Below are 21768 nucleotides of genomic sequence, written 5' to 3' on the forward strand. Positions count from 1 at the left end.
TCGTGGACGTGTGATAGTATATGACTATGATGAGCCAATGACGGAGGTAGTGCCGCGGTGATGGTGATGTGCGTGTGCGATAGCGGGCAAGAAATGGTTGGTATTCGTATCTACGATGGCCGACGGCTTTTTTTCTAGAAGGGCAAGAAATTTATTGATAAATACGATGATTATAAGCTACCGTGAACCGCCAATACAATTGTTACAAAGACCTATTACACACAGAGAGACACATAACACACAAAATCAAATGAATGATACTAGTCTAGCGATCAATTGATCAGACGATCATGTGCCAAAGTCTCACATGCTACTTGTCGATGTCCAGCTGTCACGGTAGTTACACGATTAACGATGCTTCCCACAAAGATTGACTGATGCCATCCTAGTGTGTCTGATGCCACTTTAGTGGCTTTTTTTGTACTTTTGGTAGAGAGCACTGCATGCATGGTAGAGCCGTATGCAATTAAATGATTCATAGTAGTTATGCCATGGCCTATATGTTGGCCATGGTTTTCGTGAGCATCATCACATGCATGGTCAATACCTGTTGTAAATAAATTAAGGTTCGAAATAGATAATGGCAAATGCTAAAAAGTGCCTCAGCACAAGTTAAGGGACATTAAATATGAAATAATTTTCCATCATTTAATATCATCATCTAAAAAAATTAAGTTGTAATCTGTCCCCTTCGCTCATTTTCCATTTCTGAAACTTTCCAAAAAATCATGCCCAACCCTTCCTAATTTATATCTCACGTCCAGCCAATTCCTAACCAGATGGAATATTTGGAATGGAAAACGAACGAAAATGGAATCACGTACAGCCCATTCTTTTGTGCAGATTTGACAAATTTGACAGCTTCATTTCTTTGTGCAGATTTTGGAGGGAAAAAAGTAGAAGGTGAAGGACGATTCCTGACCGACAAACGCATCATCTTTTGTCCAACATTTTCAAATAATAAAATTATACTTCTCGCCCCTACGTCGTCCATATATATCAGCCATCACCCAGCCCTTATTGGCCGGCGGATCGACAAGGTGAAGAATGAAGAGTGTTGGACTGACATTGAATACTGCAAGCAGAACGGAGTGAGAGCCCTTTTTCCCACCTAATTGTTGCTGCATTTTTTATGTCTTCAATGTAGCTTCATTTTCTTCTCACTTTTGACAAAAACAATGAAGCTTCATTTTCTATATTTTCCCTTTTTCTCTGTCTTCAATCTATTGCCCAACATTACTTTTAATCCTCAAAACAAGATACTACTTTTAATCCTCTCTCTCTCTAGACTTTTCTTCAGCGAGGTTTTAGTTTGGGGGGAGGGGCTGCCGCCCCCCTCCTCCCCCTCCTTTCTCTCCTTTATGTTGTTTCCACTTCTCAGGTTTCAGCTTTTCCAGTTGTTGAGTCCAGTGGGGACTCCGGGCATGGCGTGTTGGTCTTTTCGCTCCGTCCTTGCAGTGGAAGCTCAGATCTGGTAGCTAGTGGTTGATGGAAGGATCCAATAAGGTGAGGTTTGTGGAGTTAGGTTTTGGTTTTCCGGCGGTCTTCCGCCTCTTCTACCGGCTGGTTTCCCAATCCGGTTGTGTGCCGATTCGGGTCTCCCCCCGGATCTAGTGAGGTTGTGGTGGTGGGTAAATAATTTTTTTTGTTTTTGGATGGTGGGTGAATAATTTTGGTTAGGGTTTTGGTGGTCTGGCCGGAGTAGAGGGTTTCGGTGGTGCGACGGCAATTGTGGACTGTATTTTGGTTTCTCCCGGCAGCGGCAGTGGTGGTAGGTGGTGGCTGAGTTGGGGTTTTCCGAGATCTGTTCTGGTTCGTTTGGTCGGCTGCTTCTCTCTGTTTTGGTTGGTGGTCAACAACAGGTCCAGCGAGAGGGAGTATTTGTTCTTTGGCTGCCATGGGCGTGTTGGGCCTACCGGAGTTCTTCATCGGCGTTGCCTCGCCCGTCGCGCCCGGAGACTTGCGTGTCAGTGAAGGTTTGCCTCGGATCCCCCTGAGGACTCCACAGCTCTGGATTGGGTCTCCTGATCCAGTTCCGGCCGACGGCCCTTGAGGCATGTCCTTGGGAGCAGATATTTGTTTTTGCTTGTATTCTGTTGTTAGTGTGATTACATTTGTGCTTAGTGTTTAATGGTTTGTGCTAGGATCCCATTTTGGTATCTTTCTGCCTAGTCCCAGACGGGATTTCTAGGCCGACATGTGCCGGGTGCTTTTACAGGGTGTCCTTGAGTCTATAGCCTTTGTGCTTAATACAATACTCGTGTCTCGGATTAGGTAGGTTGGTGCAATCCTGTTATTGCAATGTAATCTTTGCCTTCGGGTATGAATTAATGAATTGCCTGATTTCAAAATAAATCTATTGCCCAACATTTTCTTCTCCTTTTTTTTTTTATCGGAATAAAAGGCCCGGAGGCAAGGTGATAGAAAAAAACTTTCACGATCTTATTCCCAACTATAGGTTTTTGTTTTTTGGTAAAAAGTTGGGGGATTTGGTATGAGAATTGTGTGGGGCCTCTTCTTAATTGTTGACTTTCTTTTTACAAACTCCCATTAATAATAATGAAATCTTATTGTTGAAGAATATTTCATATTTAATGCCCCTTGACTTGTGCCCGGGGCCACTTGTCAGCCGGACCGATAAATAATTTGAACGTCGGGGATGATCGCTCCATTTTTCACCCAAATTAAAACACTCCACAATTAGGCATATGGAGGAAAGAGAACACAAGAACCATGAAAGAGTTTAGAGATCTTATAATGCAAGGGTACACTACATTAAGACTTTTGATTGCCGAATAGATGGCTCGGATGCCGCACTACACCCTATTGTACACCTCCGGCACTATAGATCTCGGTGTCCATGGGAGAGAGAATATGCCCTCTGAAGGAATATGAATCATGGAGGATCCATCGTCTGCTACAAAATGATACCTACGTGAGTTTTGCGTTTTAGAGCCCTGCTACTGGTACAGAAATCTGTGCACAGATTTTGTGGTGGGGCCACCACGGGTCCCACACAAATGATCCGAGCCGTTTATTAAATGTAAAATATTTTTTCAAGAGTCCCCGTAGAAAATTAGCTCAATCTAATACCTATAAGTACTCGATTTAATCATCTAAATTTTCATTCAGATTTTCGGGTAATGAAAAGTTAGATAATTAGATCAAGCACCTATAGGTATTGAATTGATCTGATTTTTTACAGGAGGCCCTTGAAAAAATATTTTACATTTAATGAACGGCTCGGATCATTTGTGTGGGACCCGTGGTGGGCCCCACCAAAAATTCTGTGCACAAATTTCTGTACCGGTAGCATTTTTGTGCGTTTTATATGTATTGATCTCATGAAAAAAAACCAAATAATCCAACATCGGTATCCCTTTGAAATAAGTATATTTATCTATCACAAAGAAAAAATGGCAGTAACCTCTGACCGTCATTTCTGTTATGTCTTTTATGATTCGGCAAAACATTTGCTCATATCCGATCAACCTCAATGAGAGCAAGAACAATTAGCATATCGAGACCAACAACATTAAGGATTTGTTCTAGAAATCCAAATAAGTATTTAAAAAATAAAGACCTATTTTCAATCTTAAAAATAATAGGCTTACGAAAACAAATTTTCAATTATTTTGCAGGGTTTGATAGATCTCGATGAGAATTATTGTATCAAACAAGATTCATATTGCATATTTTTTTTATTTCAATAAGTCTATTATTTTTAAACTTGAAAATTACAAATAAATACTTATTTTTTAAGGAGCCTTTCTGGAACGGGGCCTAACTAATGGCTCATTGTCAAGGGAGACCGTGGTAAATACTCAGTAGTTAAAAAAACAACCTCGAATCGAATCCAATAGCAGGATTTATTTCGCGATTAGAAAAAAATCTATTGTAAATGACGAATGAAGAATCGTCCTTTTACCCATCCATATACTATCTATAACTTATAGGTTAGTGGAAACAACTTGATGTTTTTGGACGATAAGAAATTATCCATAACTTATTGACTAGCGAAAAAGTTCCCGAAGGTTTATCACACAAGTGTGTTAGTTGAAGAGAGAACATGAGGAGAAACAATGGATAAGAAAGGGGAGTGTCGCAATTTAATAGTTATATAATAAGTTTAAGTAGGGATGTAAGCGGTTCAGTTCAGGCAGTATGGATAGAAAAAAATAAACCGAACAAATTTAATCGGTGTTTAATTGTTTTGTATCGAAACCGACCGATTTCACCAAACAAACCGCACCGAACTGCATTGTATTATGACAGTTTGGTTCGGTGTGGTTTATCGGTTTGGGCTTACATAAGTGGGCCAAATTCTCTTATCATAAACAAAACCAACAAATTTGAAACTAATTCTATGTACAAATCATAGCTGGGAAAAAAAACCAACTCAACAAATTACATGGCAGCCACAAAATGGATTACTAACTAAAAAAAGGATTTCTACTCCAAATAATCGTCCAGTAAACAAAAAACAAAAAACTCTTATTAAGCAATAAAAGAGGGTTCTATATCAGAGGGTTATAGTGGTCGATTTCGGTTTCAAATGGTTTTCAAGTGTACGAACCATTGCCGAACCGATTTGGTTCGGTTTTCCCAAAATCAAAACCGTCTAGACCAATCAAAGGTGAAAACTCCAATCAACATCCCTCGGTTTGGTTGGGTTAAGGCGGTTTGATAGGTATTTTTTACATCCATAGTTTAAAGTGTTAGACACAGTTGGCATCGTTAGAGTAGTTTAAGCGTTGTTACTTTTTTTTTGGTCTTCATTCAATTGTTTCGCCTTGTTAAATTTGCGTCATTTTTTTTGGATCATTGATTCATCGAGAGGAATAAAAAAAGCCAAAAAATGAATAAAACAGAACCCTTCTAAATAAAGACAAAAATTATTTGTTTTGGATTATCTTTTGCCTTTTGTGAACTTTTGGTAGGTTTTGATCTTTTATTTTTTATAGATTTCTCTAGTCAAAGCAAATCAATAATTCACACAAATTTGTCAAAAAACTAAAAAAGAAAAAAAAGAAAAGAAAAAGAAAAAAGATGTAAAACACGTGTACATAGTAATTCGGCTAAATAAGTCAAATGACTTATTTTTTTGTTTTTATTCAAATTTTTTCGCATTTGTTAGTTTTTCGTCAATTTATGGCGGATTATTGATTCTTCATGACGAGAAGAATATAAAAAATAAAAAATTACGAACGAAACTTAAATTTTTTTTTAATAAAGACAAAATAAGTCAATAAGCCAATTTTTTCGTATTTATTCAAAGTAATTTGGTTTTCGATCATAATTTTATACTTTTTAGATTTCTCTTATCACAATGAAGCAATAATTTACAAAAAGTTGACGATAAACTAACAAATACGAAAAATATTGAATAAGAACAAAAAAAAAAAAAACTTATTTAGCCGAACAATCCCTAACTGAACTGACAAAAGTAAAAAGTACAGGAAGTAATTTGTGACACAGATAAAGTTCAAGGGGTTCTTAATGAAATTATTGCAATATATATTCTCTTTCAACACTATCTAGGGTTTTCCTCTGTAATCGGCTGCGGTCGTGATCTTCAATCGAGCAGGTACCTCTCTCTCTCTCTCTCTCTCTCTCTCTCTCTCTCTCTCTCGTATCTGTGTTCGTCTCCCCCCCTCTCTCTCACGGCCTCCCTCTCCGATTTGCCGTGTTTTCCCCGGTAATTTAGATGCTTAAAAATGATAGCTTTGGGATCTAGTAAATTAACAACACTCCTGGTATGAGAATATCCGATCCTCATGCCAGAAGTGAATCAATTTGGGCGCATATGCTGCAAGAGCACCATCCAGGGCCGGTCCCTGCTTCTTTACAATGTTTTTTTTTTTTTTAAGGCTTGAGTTGAGTTGGAATCATCCGTTTACAAATTTTGATGTGCAATTGTCTGGGCAGTATTATGAGACATATACAGACATGTCTCAGAGAAATCTGTAGGGCTGCAAACGAGCCGGGCTTTGGGCTTTTGAATGTTCAGGTTCCTAAGTTTTTAAGCACACCCGAACTCAATGAAAATTTGACAAGCCGAGCTTGCCTAGGTTTGAGTCGAACTAGAACTTGTTCACGAGCCTTAACGAGTAAGGATTAGATGTTTATGCTATTGTACAGGTTTAGAATTGCAAATATAATTTTATATTGTACGTAAATAAGTTACTACAAATATAAAATTATCAGAAGATATTAAAATTTAATTCTTAAGTATTTTTTAAAGTTCATACATGCACAAGCCACAAGGTATAAAATTTCTGCCCAGGGCTGACCCTGCTTTTTTACAATGTTCTTTTGGATGCTTGAGTTTATTTGGAACCATCCCTGTACAAATTTTGTTGTGCAATTGTCTAGGCAGTATTACATAGACATGTCTCAGAGCAATCATGGACATATTGAATTCTCCTGCTTTAGTTTGACGAAGGCATATGTAAAATTCTTTATTTCTCATGTGTAGGCGTTTGTGACTTCTGATTCATTGGATTATAACTCAGCACAGAAAATGGCTTCAAGGTTTTGGACTCAGGTTCGTGACGCCCGATTCCACTTGTGTTATTTTTACATTCGGGCGAATTTTGCATTCCCCATACGTGTGGTGGTGAGTATTTTTATGGTCAGCTGCTCATTTTTGTTATGTTGGGTATATTATAGGGTGGTAGTGATTCCGAGGAAGAAGAGAGTGAACATGATTCGGAGACTAGTGATGTTGGACCAGTCGAGGCTTCAGCTGCGACTGCCGGTAGCAGGTACTTGAAGGAAAATGCTAGTGATAGCGACGACTCAGATGCGCAGAAGCGCATTGTTCGATCTGCCAAAGATAAACGATTCGAGGAGATGTCTTCTACCGTTGATCAGATGAAGAATGCTATGAAGATTAATGACTGGGTTAGCTTGCAAGAGAGCTTTGACAAGATTAATAAGCAGCTCGAGAAGGTTATGCGGGTTATGGAATCAGATAAGGTTCCAACTCTGTACATAAAAACTCTTGTTATGCTGGAGGACTTCTTGAATCAGGCATTAGCTAATAAGGAAGCTAAGAAGAAGATGAGTAGTAGCAATGCTAAGGCCTTGAATTCAATGAAACAAAAACTGAAGAAGAACAATAAGCAGTACGAAGACTTGATTAATAAATTCAGGGAGAATCCTGAGATCGAAGATGAAGGGAGTGATGTGCCGACTGAAGAGACTGAATCGGAGCTTTCAGATATTGAAGATGATCCGACTAAGATTGTCATAGGGTCTGATTCCGGAGATGAGGACGAAGGCGAAGGCAGAGGTGGTGATGGTGGTGTGTGGGAGAAGATGTTAAGTAGGAAAGATAAGATCATGGACAAGCAATTTATGAAAGACCCTAGTGAGATCACATGGGATATAGTTAACAAAAAGTTCAAAGAGATTGTGGCCGCTCGGGGTAGGAAGGGGACAGGAAGGGTCGAGCTGGTTGAACAGCTCACGTTCCTCACTAAGGTGGCTAAGACCCCTGCTCAGAAGCTTGAGATACTATTCACTGTTGTTTCTGCTCAATTTGATGTGAATTCAAGTCTAAGCGGGCACATGCCAATAAATGTGTGGAAGAAGTGTGTGCAGAATATGCTTGCTATACTGGATATACTCGTCCACCATCCAAACATTGTAGTTCATGATGCTGTGGAGCCTGAAGAGGATGAAACCCGAAAAGGAACGGATTTCAAGGGGACAATTCATGTTTGGGGAAACTTGGTGGCCTTTCTTGAGAAAATAGATGTTGAGTTCTTTAAGAGTTTGCAGTGTATTGATCCTCATACTCGTGAGTATGTTGAGAGGCTAAGGGATGAACCGATATTCTTGGTTCTTGCCCAGAATGTCCAGGAATATCTGGAACGTGTTGGGGATTACAAGGCTGCTGCAAAGGTGGCACTAAAGCGGGTTGAACTTATTTATTATAAGCCACAGGAAGTCTACGATGCTATGAGGAAATTGGCTGAGATGACAGAAGCTGGAGAGAACGGAGAAACAGAGGCAGGTGATGAACCCAAAGCGGCCGAAGAGATTAGGGGCCCACCTGCATTTGTTGTTACTCCTGAAATTGTCCCACGCAAACCCACGTTTTCAGAGAGCAGCAGGGCAATGATGGATATCCTAGTTTCCCTCATTTACAAGTCTGGTGATGAGCGGACCAAGGCTCGAGCAATGCTTTGTGATATCTACCACCATGCTATACTAGATGAATTTTCAATATCACGCGATTTGTTGTTGATGAGCCACTTGCAGGATAATATTCAGCACATGGATATTTCCACCCAGATACTCTATAACAGAGCCATGGCACAGCTTGGTTTGTGTGCATTTAGGGTGGGACTCATTGCAGAGGGACACAGTTGCCTTTCTGAACTGTATTCGGGTGGCAGGGTGAAGGAATTACTTGCACAAGGTGTCTCCCAAAACCGTTATCATGAGAAGACTCCTGAACAGGTCTTGATCTCTTGTTTGATGTTATTTACATTTACATTGCATTTCAAAATTATGATCACCTAACTTTTTCCTCTTCTGGTTGCAATACTTGGAGTTGATGGATGTCTCTGCCAGAATCGGGGGTAGATGGATACTTCATTTGTTTAATTTTGGGGCTAAATGGTAGTTAATAGATGCTGCCTATGGAGTTTTTTAGTACATATGCATAATCTTGCCAGGATGGTCACAATTTTCGTGCATAGTGAAGTAACATACACTTGCTTCATTAGTTTGGAAGGCTTTATTTTCTCCAAATTAGCTTTTGTTTGAGTGCATCTTATGGGGAAATGTGTCCATTCCGATTTGGAAATGGTCGTGTTCTCGCGAAGTCCAACATGGGGAATTGGTTGTGCTGTTTGGCCATGATAGCCTTCCATCGTGTAAAATGATGTGTTAATACATAGTTGTAATGGCTGATTTTTTTTGTATTCTTATGATGATCAGGGGTCTCGTGGGAGGAGTTAGACTTACGATTATGTTATAACTTATGCATGCTACTTCATTTGGAGTTGCATGCTTATTGTGTTGACATTACTTCTGGAGCAGCATTTGTTGCTTTTATTCTGGTTTTTCTGAACTGCAACGAGTACATGTCCATCCAACTGTTGCAAGCATCTCCTTTTGTCCAAATATTACGTGTTGATATCAGTGGAAAATTGTACATTGGAGTATTTTATTTAGTGATAACTTTCTTCAGAAACCCATCATGCGGAGTCTTAGAGTAGGTCTCTCTCTGTTCTGAGTAGATAGTTCTTTGTGACGTAGATGCTTGGATGATGACTTTTAACCTTGTTTTTGTTGAGGAGAGACAAAGCTAATAGTAACAAAGTTGTGGAATGCTGGTTATAATATGCCCATGGTAGGGAATAGGACAGTTGCATTTAGGAATAGATCAAGGGATTAAATTGATGATCATAATATCATTGGTCCTTGCTAGGAATTATCTTTATGTCCAGCATCTTTCATGGTAGTGTCTGCAGAAAAATTCCTATGGACTACGAGGGAAAATGCAATATCCATTGTGAAACACTTTTCCGGATGAAATTTCACATATTACCATTTACCACATATTTCCCCTTCCTTTCTCAGAAGATTAGTATTTTTGGGCATGTCATTTGTGGACAAGGAAAATTTCCTGAGTTTCCCTAGATGTGTTGTATGACACTGTTTCTTCTTCCATTGATATTGGAGTCCTGCTAGCCGTACCGACCCATTTCATACCGAAACCGTACCGACGGCGGCACCGGGCCGCCTCGGGCCACCAGAAGGCCGATCCAAGCCGTCCAAAAATTCTGAAAAAAAAAAAACGAAGGGGTCCGCGCGGGAATCAACGGCATCCGATGTGTGCAGGGTGGTTGGATTGAGTATCCTATTTTTCGTGTATACATATAAACATGAGTATACATGAAAAATAGGGTACTCGATCCAACCACCCTACACACATCGGATGCCGTTGATTCCCGCGGGAGCCCCCTCGGTTTTTTTTTTTTATAGAATTTTTGGACGGCTGCCGTCCGGTGGCTGAAGACGGCCTGGCGCGGCCGTTGGTATGGTTTCGGTATGGAATGGGTCGGTACGGCTAGGATTTCTGTTGATATTGTGAATGATTTTTTAATCCCTTCGTTCATGGGTAGGTCTGACTTTGGGGTTTGAATTTTGTCAGGAACGGTTGGAAAGGAGACGGCAGATGCCATACCACATGCACATAAACCTAGAGCTGCTGGAGGCGGTCCACCTGATATGTGCCATGCTGCTGGAGGTCCCCAACATGGCCGCCAATGTCCATGACGCCAAGCGCAGGGTCATAAGCAAGAACTTCCGGCGGTTGCTTGAGGTGAATGAGAGGCAAACGTTCACAGGCCCACCTGAAAACGTCCGGGACCACGTAATGGCGGCTACCAGGGCCCTTACCAAGGGAGATTTCGAGACGGCATTCAATGTAATTGACTCCCTTGAAGCATGGAAGCTCCTAAGGAACAGAGAGAGGGTTCTAGAGATGCTTAGGGCAAGGATTAAGGAAGAGGCCCTTAGGACCTATCTCTTCACCTATGCATCTGCTTATGAGTCGTTAAGCCTTGACCAACTCGCGAAGATGTTTGATCTTTCCGACGCCCAAACCCATAGTATTGTGAGCAAAATGATGATAACTGAGGAACTACATGCGAGTTGGGACCAACCCACGCGGGCTATGGTTTTCCATGATGTTGAGCACACTAGATTGCAGGCTTTGGCATTCCAACTGACGGAGAAGCTATCGATCCTTGCAGAAAGTAACGAGAGGGCCATGGAAGCTAGGACAGGGGGCGGCGGCGGATTGGACACCCTTCCTTTGAGGAGGAGGGACGGTCAAGATTATGCTGCTGCTGCTGCCGGTGGTGGCAATAAGTGGCAAGAGAATTGGTCTTTCTCACAGGGAAGGCAAGGAGGTAGCAGTGGGCGAACTGGGTATAGGCAATTGGGCGGAGGTCAGAATTCTGGGGGAGGGTACGGTAGGGACCAGCGGGGGCAGCCTCGTGGAGGAACGGGAGGGTACTCTTCTGGGTATCAGAGCACACGATATCAGGATACTGCGTACGGAGGAGGTGGAAGAACTTATCAGACTGGTTCCGGGAGGGGGTCCCAGATGGACGGTACAACCCGCATGGTTAGTCTGAATAGGGGCACTCGTGCTTAGTGAAGATACGCAAGCGTTGTCACCTGTTTATTCAGATTTTTGTCTTTAGGAATCACTGAGATTTGATTTGTTTCGTGTTGCTCTTTGAAGTTTTATTTGATTGAACTCTCATTTAAGACTGTTCTTCGGATTCTTGCGAATTCAGTTTTTCTCCTTTGTTTTTTATTTCAGTTATATGATTATGAGAAACTGGTTTTTGGTAATTGTTGTCAATGATCCCAAAGGCGCGCTCGTGGTTTTAGGTAATTGGTGCCCTTTTCCTTTTGTCGGAAGGCTTCACTCTCATATACTGATATTCAACATCTCAGCAGGCTGATCATCAGTGGCTCGAATTGGTTCACCTCGGTTGTTTGAGCAATGCTCGACTCAACTAGTTTTCTTTGTTTTTTGGGGACTCATTAACATATCATTGATCACAAATTAGCTTACACATGCCTCCGCAAACCACCTTTGGCAATACTGTGTGAAACTAACTGCCGACCGAGGCAGTCTTGAAGACCCTATTCGGTTTGGGTTTTGAGAGAGGTTTTTTAGAGTAATGAGTGGAGAGAGAGAAAAAAACCCAATAACCTTCTTCAATGGCACTATTACTACCATGGTAGTCAACCCAATAACCTTTTTGGTGGTAGTAATATTGTGTTTCGTTGTACTTTATTTTCCTATTAACATAACTAGGTTGATCTTGTTCATGAAAAAAAAGCCCGATCTTGTTCATGAAAAAAAAGCCCAAAGAACTTACAACTTACCATCTAGGTGGTAGTCTAGTTGGTGGGAGTCACCACCTCTCTTTAACACCTATGCCGATTTGAGCCTCGGGAGGCACATTTGGGCTGGTACCTGGTGGTGCCATTAATAGGCTTTATTTCGAACTCGTATGTGGACCGAAGAGGGGGATTTCTCGCTGCTGTGCACCAGGTGGTGCTGTGGTGATGGCCCATTCTCCCGGACGGCAGTTATGGCTTGAACATGACATTCCATTGGCAGGTAGGGAGTCCCTATGGTCATGCCCAAGGGAGAGTTACTACGCTGGTCGCCCCCTCCCACCCTTTCGATTATAAAAAAAAAAAAAAACTTACAACTTTAGAATTCTGCACCAATTTATGACTGTCTTACTCAATGAGTGCATCCCACACCAACTAGCTAGGGCTGCAAACAAATCGAGGTTGCTCACGAGCAGCTCGAGGCTCAGCTTAACTCATTTAGTAATTGACTCGAGCTCGAGCTTGAGTTTTAGGATCGTCTGTAGGAAATGAACCGACCTCAACATTGTAAAGCTCTGCTCGACTAAAAAAAAAGAAACTCCCCTCGTTTATTTATAAACAAGCTGAGCTTGAGCTTGAGCTCGAGTTTTATTTGCTCATTTAGTGAACGAGCCGAGCTTGAACACTGAAAAGCTCGGCTCGTTTACACCTTTCCCACCAACCCATTCCCAAAAGAAGAAAGAAAGAAAGAAAAAGCTTCCCTTCTGCCCATTGTACAAAATACTTGAATATTTGTACAGCAAATTTAACAGAAAAAGAGTTCGCTAAACACCAACAATAACAACTGTACTCTCATTATACAGAAGACGTGAATATTGTGTACAACAAATTTGACATTACAAAAGGGTTAACTGAACACCAAGAATAATAGTAACTGTCTGGAAAGAATGAATTATTTAGTCCAAATTACCCTCATGGGTCTTCTGCAATGGTTATTCTGTTATTGTCTTGTATTGGGTTTGCCAAAGATAATTGCTTGGTTCCCCCTCATTTTCCTTTCCTCTAGATAAATCTCTCTACAAATTTACGATCCAAACGCAGCCTCGAGAAAGAATCAAAGCACTGTACTCAGTGTATCCTAATTGTATCGCCGTGTCCAAACAGGTACCGAGTAGATCAAGGTGCCCAGGCCAAAGGACACGCCAATGGTGACTATGGCATAAGCATCTCCTCTCCAAGGCTGGTTGCTCTCTCTCAGCAAGTGAACCTCAGCAATGAAAGTGGAAACAGTGCTGAGACAACCCAACAGCCCAAACTGTATGCCTGTTGCTATTGTATCACAAGTCTTTGTTTTAACCTGAAAAAAAAAAAAAAATCAAAAACTTTTTCAAGATTCCAAATGATGCTCATTCGTGCAAGTAACTATGCATGAACTGGCCATTTAAGTGAAGAAAACAACCGACAGTTCTACAATACTAATGTGAATCGACACAGCGACAGTATGTACGCTGTGTTTGGAACTGGAAGCAATAAAAGAGTCAAGAAGCAATATGTCGATCCTATCCGAATGCAAAGATCTGAAGAAGGTTTTTCCTTACCGCTTCCTGTAGTGTTGCAAGTGCCGCCATGAGACAAGCCGCAGAAACATTGGCGATCAGAGTACCAAAGGGAAGCCATTTCCACCGGCCGGATTTTCCAAAGCCACGTCCATTGAGTTGGCGGGCTAAGAGCCACCGGATCCACACACCGAAAGGCCCAACAATGCAGCCTAACAGTAGCTGCACTCCACTGCCACCATGGCCAAACTCTCTCTTCACGAAAGCTCCACCGGCACCCCATACCAAGCCTAGAGCCAATAGAAGCACAAACATGACTGCACACTGGCGCTTGAAGTGGTCCACCTTCCCATTGCTTTTAAAGCTCGAAGGCTCACTTAAGGGGAGTACATTTGATGTTTCCAGAAACCCTTTGAAGACCTTAGCTGTCCTAATCCCATAGATGATGGAGTAATCAGCAAGAATGAAGCCTGCATACCAAAATGAGACTTGGTCATCTTACTAGGTCGAATGATCGGAAGGAGCACAAATGGCCACATCCGTCTGTATGACAGCTCTTCTGGATCAATCTAAAAACGTTTCTACATCTGTGGACTACAGTATAGACTATAGTGATTTGAAGAGATGAACATCCAATATAATGGAGTATTTTTGTCTAATTATTCAGGTGACATATATGCAGAAGCATCATGACCAGTTTTTCTAGTATTTTGTCTGGCGAAAGCTAGAATCGATGTAGTTTTTATAGGAAATACTTTTGGATCGCGTTGCCCTTTCCAATAAGACTGCGAAGGGAATAGAATTCAACTGTCTTTCTTCTCACGAGGCCAGGTTAAGTGTTAGATTTACAGGTACAAATAAGGAAAAACATCTTACATTACCTAAAGGAATCCCAAACACAACAGCCCATTTGCCTTGAACACTGAGGTCAAGCATTCGCTGGTTCCAGCCACTGAAAGTTGTGAGACTTCCCAAGTAACCAGTAGTCAGTCCAACGGCTAGATGATCGGAAACTCTGGATATATCTCCTTTGAAAACAACACCTAACCACCCCATCAAGAACGAGCCAACCTTTGAATGGAAGTATACATTTTGTTAGACTAGTAACCAAATGAAAGTACACGATGAGATGACAATGAAGAAAGTGACAAGTGAGAAATATGTTTCTAAAACTAAGTTAGCTATTGAGCTCCAATGGGTTATGTACCTTGAAGGCCTTGAACCAACAATAAAATTGACACACTGAGAAGGCTTGGATTTGCCAAATCTCAAGATTAAGGACATATATATCTATGAACTAGACAAAAAAAAGTTGTCAAAAATGGAATCACCTTTACTTTGTGAAATACAACTCAACTCTGGAAATGTGCAGTGCAGATGGAAACAATGTAGACCTAAGCTCTGAGAGAGAGAGAGAGAGAGAGAGAGAGAGAGAGAGACCATATTAGGAGCAAGTTCAAGGTACAGAACACTTTGGTCGCTTGTCAGGCCAATTACTCCGGGGCCAAACAGGTTCTCCAGACCGTACCTTGTCAAAACCTGCGAACGATGCCGAAAAAGGTCAAACTATTGTATGGACATAGAACTTCTAAGGAAAAGAGGGGATTACAAAGAACTTCCATCACTTATTGGGAAGGCAAGTAGTAGACAAATAAAAGCAGGGGGGAAATCCCTTTATACTACAAATTTCTCTGCGTGTAAGCTGGCCCAGACCAAAAAGAAGAAAACCCGAACGTCTCTGCCCACAAGTGGACACTTATGTTATAACATGCTAGCGGCTCATGATAACAGCTAAAACAATGTCATTTTCCTCCCTTCTGCCTTGCCTAAGTGGATCACCCAAAGTTAAGCAGAACCTTCTCCATCCTCTCTACCCTTTAGCTCAATCTTGATCCTACAATATAATGCATGTGTCACATAAATTTTTTTTTTGAAAGGCATGTGTCACATTAAACATGACTAATCGTACGGACAGGAGGCACAGAGCAAAAACATGGCAACAGTGGCCGGGCTGAAGTTGATGGAGACCGGATGGTCAAACAGTGGAAGCAAAGGCCATGGATGCCAGTAACTCGCAGGGGATCGGCGACAGGTGAAGACTGGAAGGGCACAGTGGAAATCACAAGATACGCGGGTGGCGAAGTCAATGATACAGATCGGCTGGCTGGAGGAGGAGGAGTTAAGGCCCAACTGGATTTGATGGAGGTTGAGCAAGGGTCATCGCTTAAGGTCATAGAGCTATAGCACGCGCTACTGTGTTTAAGGCCAAGCGCGATCTTGTGTTGAGTATGTATCAGGAACTACCAAGTTCTTTACGCAAAGATAGTAAGATACTAAGAACACAACAGTGGACTTGTGATATGTTACTCGCATTGGAATTTGACCATGAGATAACAATGTGATATTATTACAGTCAGAAGTAAGAAGCAAACGTTTAACACGTTACCCCAAGAATTCCGAAAACAGCAAGATGGACAAGGTGTGAACCGTAATCCAATAGCCATGGTAGCTCTTTCTTGTTCTCCTGCACGCGAAATACGCAAGGCATGATCACCACATGGATCACAAGCACATATTTGGCCACTGAAGAAGTAATCTCACATCATCAGGCAACATTACACTCAAAGCTGAGAACCATAGAATTAGACCATTTATCTAGCAGGTTAGCTCCGCACCAATGTCTCACTCTAAGAGTTACAGAAAGGAGGCAGCTTCCCTGCAGTCTCACTGCTGGCAAATCCTGATCTGTCGATTATGATCCAATCTGCTCATGTTATAGAGCTCGTCGCATAGGAACTCCACATCAAATTTGAGGAACAACTTGATCAGAACACATGATGAGGAAAAAAATACACGGTCTGACCCTTTTTTTTGCAAAACAAAAGTGTTTCGATCAAGTGGTAGTGGGTGTCTGGTCAACTTCAATTTTTCACATGCACATTCTATTCAACGAGCCCTACAATATGATCAGCAAAGGAGGGATCCGAGTATGCCCACAGAGGTAAAACTGCATGCGAGAAGCTGCATCATGGTAGAAAACACTAAAAAGAAAATACTAGCTGGACTCACTTGCTTTGTGTTTTTGTCAACAGAAAGAGTGATATCCTTGGTCAAAAGAGGACTCAGAGGAGGCCCAACATCCACTGTCGATGGCGATACAGGGGAGGCAGTGGCCAAAGCATCCACAGGAATGGGCAAAACACTACCCTTTTCCATTACATCATGCCTATCATCATCCATTGGGGTCATAGCATTTGAGTGCCTTCTCAGAGAAGAATCAGCACCACTGGACTCAAGATCCGTTGTCATCACACCAGGGCTGATGAAACTTCGTCCCTCTTGCGACGACTTCCCCAAACTACAACAGTAAACCTATGATGTAATTCAGTGGAAAAATAAGCTGAAAATTACCATTATGTAAGCAATCAAAATTGTTCAATAAATAGAATCTACAGTTCTATAGCAAATCCATTTGAACCGACAGTTTTGCACTTTTGCAAATCACTTCCAATAATAGTCTTGTCATGCCAAAAAGCTTAGACTTTCAATACGTTTCATCACTTCAATACATCTCACGAATATCAATACGTTTCGCACATTATTCACCGATTCTAAGGGCAATCATTAGTATTTCTGTTGAACTTACTAGCCCCATACAAAGTTGCGGTCTTGGTATAGGAATATGGAAAAAAAAGAGACTTGGTACAATTATGTGCAAAAAGGAAACTAGCTGTCTGCTTAGGTGGAACAAAAAAAGCAAGTGGAATATGGACCCTTTTAGAACCATGTTAAGCACTCCAATACTCGATTCAAATGAGCTGGAAACGGCTGCTAATACCGTAGGCTGAGGAGCAAAAGGAGGAATCTCCTAAAAGAGGGGCTCGCGTCTGGCCCCTTGTTAGTGGACGGCGGGTTTGTTCCAAGAGTTAGTTGAGGAGGTATGCATACGCTGGCTCAGAGCCACGGACACCTGGAGTTACACTGGCGACTGCACACTCAGGGATGGATAGTGATGCAGTTATACAACATTCATACCATTAACTACTTTTATTATTTTGTTTGTTTAGTTTAGGAAATTGTGTACAAATTTCATTTTAAAAGTCAACTCTGTTTGCTAAATTCACGTTATACGAAAACTTTTGTTGATGGCAACGTCACTCAAGATTGTTCAAAGCGAAGCCTTGTTAACTTGAACAATCTTCTTTCGAATCCGTGATTACGTTTGAAAAATCATGTCATATTGATAGTGACGCAATATGAAGAGCGTATCTCCAAAAAGATCCTTGCCAACCAATTTGCCAGAAATTGCCTCAAAAGGAAAATCAGTGGACGATTAATGTGCTAGTTTAATCTTTACTTGGCTAAAAAATATAAAAAGTGAGGACAATTATAAAATCTTATGAACCCCAAGGGGTTGGCCTGGTTTTTAGGGCGTAAGACTTTGGGTTTGCTCCCTCTTAAGGTATCAGGTTTGACACCTTTCACGTGCTAATCAACTTTTTTAGGACCTGTCTATACAGAGCTCTTTAATTGGACTCCTCGCAAGGGGTGGGGGGATTTGGCCCTAAAATTAGTCGAGATGCGTGTAAGCTAGCCGGAACACCTGAGTTATCAAAATTGTGAAAATACAACAGCCAAAGAGATAGCTATCTATCACGATCAAATTGGACCAAATGGGTTTTCAAATCAGATTAAGAAAGAAAGAAAATTGATGAGATTCAGAGGTGACTTAAGAAGCAGAAGTGGGTATGGTTTAGATCATGAGAGTTAAGATCGAAAAGAGAAGCCCCAGAAGGGACTGTCAAAAGAAGGAAAAAAACATGAATATTGCAATATATATATACACAAATGGCACATGTGTAGGAGGCAGGATTCTCTGTGCCGAAAATTCCTGCGCTTCAATACTGAGGGATTTTCTGGCCATTAAATTTAAAATATGAAAAAAAAAATCACACAATCCAACGGCTAAAAACCCCTCTCAACATAGAGACATAAGTTTTCGGGACAGAAAAAATTGGACCGGTATGTGACACAAATGGCGTTGATATGGTCATTGCAGCATAATCTTCGTACGTAGAGCAATGAATATTGCTACGTAATATGGAAAAAATGGTATATTCGGAAACATTCGATGTACATGGATCCTACAATATTGATATACGCAATGCAAACAAATGAAAAACTCGCGCACTCTAATATTTTATAGTTATGGAAGTCACTAGAAGTGTTGGATATTGTGCATATTTTAATTCTAGCATTGAACTTGGAGTACATAAAAAATATTCTATCTGAATTTTCTTTTTAAAAAATAGATAAGTGACGTATTTAAACAAAACAAATTGCAAACAAGGAGCAAAAAGTATATATATATATTTTTATCAAGATTGAGCAAAGCAAATGAATGTTTTTTAAGTAAAAAAATTCAGATGGAATGCAATTGAAGCAATATTAATACATATGCATGGAAAAAATCAACGAAGGTAAATAGTTTTAGTCACCCATGCAGTCAGTTTACTAACCTAGGTAGGCCAAATGGATAAATTTGAGAAAAACAAGAGGAAAAGAGGGTGCAAAATCCATTTAAGCTGGTTATATATGATCCGATTAAAGCATGGTGACTTGGTTATGATCAGACTTGGGAGTGTAGTGCGACTCAATAAAGCCTTCCGTGATGTCTCTTCGTCACCGCGACCTGAACGAACCATTTTATAAAGTTGGCAGATCGAACAGGTTATTTGTACAAATTAAAATCAGGCTAATTGAAATTTATGACCACATGACTGAGTAGATTTGTCTAACGGTTTTTTCTTCTCTAAATCATACTAACCATTCATTTTTAACAACATATGTTGTTCACTCATGTGTTATGGATCGATATTTGATCAACTTGATTTGTTGTACAAATAAAGTGCTCGACGGCTAGAGGGTTCGAATTGTGAAGATAATATCTTGAGGGGCCCGTTTAATTTATCTGTTACTTTATATGTGTTCATGAGTTACCAGAAAAGTTGTATATAGGACCAACAACTTCTAACTTTTTTATTAGAAAACACATTTTCTGTAAAATAGGTCTTGCCAAAGGAAGGAATTCTTAATTTTCTACAAGATTTTTTTGTCAAGAGAGAACACACAAATTATTTTTCTTTGCTTCACTTAGCTCACTTTATTTTTCTTGGAAATCAATTTCTCACATAACATTCTCGACAACTGAACGAAGTCGAGGTGCAGTACTATCCTGTTAGTGCATTGAAGCACTAAGAACCTTAGTTGTCGGGGATATTGCGTGGAAAATGAATACCTAAAAAAAGTAAAGTGAGGTGAAGTAAATGAAAATGAAAATTATTTTTCTCTTCTGATAAGGAATCTTGCTAGAAAAATTAAATTCTTTCCTTTCAACAGGATCTACTTTGCAGAAAAGTGTTTCCGAGTGGAAAGTTGAAATTGTGCATGGATCCTACAACTTTTTTTGATAGTTAACCACACAAAAAAATAATTAAAAAAGAATGGAGCCTAAAAGGGACTTCAAGTCCGGTTATGATCACTATGAAAAGTTGGATACATAGGAGAGAAATAATTTCAACAAATACAAGAAGAGAAATAATTCTAACAAATATAAGCCAAGAACACCCACACATAGGTAGCAAGATCATAAAAGATAGATCAATTCCTTCCTACTTGTCAGGTAAGTATGGGAAGAGACTCAAAACTCAAAATAGGTACTCCCTCCGTCCCTAAATGTTTGGCACTTTCATGCTTTTTATTGTTTCATATAGTTTGTCCATTTTGAAAAGTCAAAAGCAAAATATAGTAAACTTCCTATGTTACCCTTTTCTTTTGGGTACAAAATTTCAAATTCAAATTTTTAAGTACTATTCAAAGTACACTAAACGGGTAAGATTGGACACTTGATTTTTGCACAATACAATAATATTTCTTCCTTAAAAGTGAGAACTCCCAAAAGTGCCAAACATTTAGGGACGGAGGGAGTAATATCCAATTGGGCAGATTAAAAAAAATAAAAAAAATCCAACTGGGTAAGAATTAAAAGCCACTTTAGATCATGAGAAACATTAAAAGAAAGAAACTTAATTAAAGCAAAAAAAGACGAAAAAGTAAAGTGAGAGAGAGAACTTTCACTTCTTTTTGGCGACAGATGGAATTACCATGACTTAGACGATGATTTATGCATGGCTTGAAATTAACACACTGTCTAAAACATGCAATGAAGCCAAACCCCCCCTAAGTAATCCAAAAATTATGACATGGGATAAAGAGAGAGAGACAAATATGATCACATGTGTGTGTGTGTGTCACAGAGAGAGAGAGAGAGAGAGAGAGAGAGAGAGAGAGAGAGAGAGAGAGATTACCCAAAGGAAGTCTGAGACGAAGATCAAACAGCCGAAGAGAGAGCTCTTGCGATGGATGGGGCAAAATGGGTTTCAGCCTTTCAGGTTTGAGACTAATTAAAAAATAATGTTGCGCAATTTGGGTATATATATTGAAGAAGAGAAATAGCTGGGTAGGTTACAAATGGAGGTGAAATGGATATCCATATATCACTATATACTACCTAGTTGACTCTGAAAGAACAGTACTATGTGCACACACAGATACAGACACAGTCATATATGTATTCTACTGGTCCCCTCTTACTTCATGGTGGGATTCATGTGAACGATTCAAAAACATATATGAATGCCACGTAATACGTACAGACAAAAGTATATTCAATGAACGTGGATCTTACGAAATCTACAAACACATTGTAAACACATAAAAAAATATGCAAGCCGCCATTCGCACGCTCTTTCTTTCTATGAAAATCACTAGAAGGCACCCGAAGAACAACGTTACGTACACCAAGTTATCAAAGATGCTTTTGATAACGTAGAGTTGGATACATTGCGCGCGTATTTTCGTAGAACAAGTCAGTTTGTTACTCTCTCTCTCTCTCAATCGATTAGGGTTAAAAAACAATGAGGTAAAGGGACTTTGTGTCTCCTATATACTATTGTAATATATATATAGAATTGGTCCTTACGATTTATAGATCTGCTAGCGAATAAGAATATTTTGAATGGTTCGAAATATATAGAACATTACGTATGTAATTGGACGATTAGCTAATAGAATATACTGTAGCATTTCTCTCATAAATAAAAGGTGAACAACGTGCCGCTCTCATAGTTCTCCTAATCAATAGTTAAAGGACCTTTTTGCGTTGATAGATATAAAAATCAGCATTTCCTAAATAAAAGGTAGATCCATCGACGACGTGACGCTGCCATAGTTCTCCTCACTAGAGGACCTATTTCGTTGGTATTTG

At 40.2% G+C, this 21768-nt stretch overlaps 2 protein-coding genes across 2 annotated transcripts; one reads left to right on the plus strand and one right to left on the minus strand.

Annotated features, from left to right (window-relative positions):
* Positions 1-5503: 5503 nt before the first annotated feature.
* LOC131302260 (eukaryotic translation initiation factor 3 subunit C-like) lies at positions 5504-11388 on the plus strand. The gene is made up of 4 exons (XM_058328798.1): positions 5504-5587; positions 6479-6547; positions 6673-8472; positions 10175-11388. Exons 2-4 carry the CDS (start codon positions 6524-6526, stop codon positions 11183-11185), a joined length of 2835 nt encoding a protein of 944 aa, XP_058184781.1. The 5' UTR covers positions 5504-5587; positions 6479-6523; the 3' UTR covers positions 11186-11388.
* A 1323-nt stretch (positions 11389-12711) lies between these two features.
* On the minus strand, positions 12712-16947 carry LOC131302293 (uncharacterized). The gene is made up of 6 exons (XM_058328847.1): positions 16512-16947; positions 15889-15966; positions 14883-14981; positions 14324-14513; positions 13485-13912; positions 12712-13243 (listed from the first exon to the last, which is right to left on the minus strand). The coding sequence occupies exons 1-6, from the start codon at positions 16749-16751 to the stop codon at positions 13025-13027; spliced, it is 1254 nt and encodes a 417-aa protein (XP_058184830.1). The 5' UTR covers positions 16752-16947; the 3' UTR covers positions 12712-13024.
* Positions 16948-21768: the final 4821 nt, after the last annotated feature.

This window comes from Rhododendron vialii, chromosome 10a (genome assembly GCF_030253575.1).
Source record: "Rhododendron vialii isolate Sample 1 chromosome 10a, ASM3025357v1".
NCBI lineage: Eukaryota > Viridiplantae > Streptophyta > Magnoliopsida > Ericales > Ericaceae > Rhododendron > Rhododendron vialii.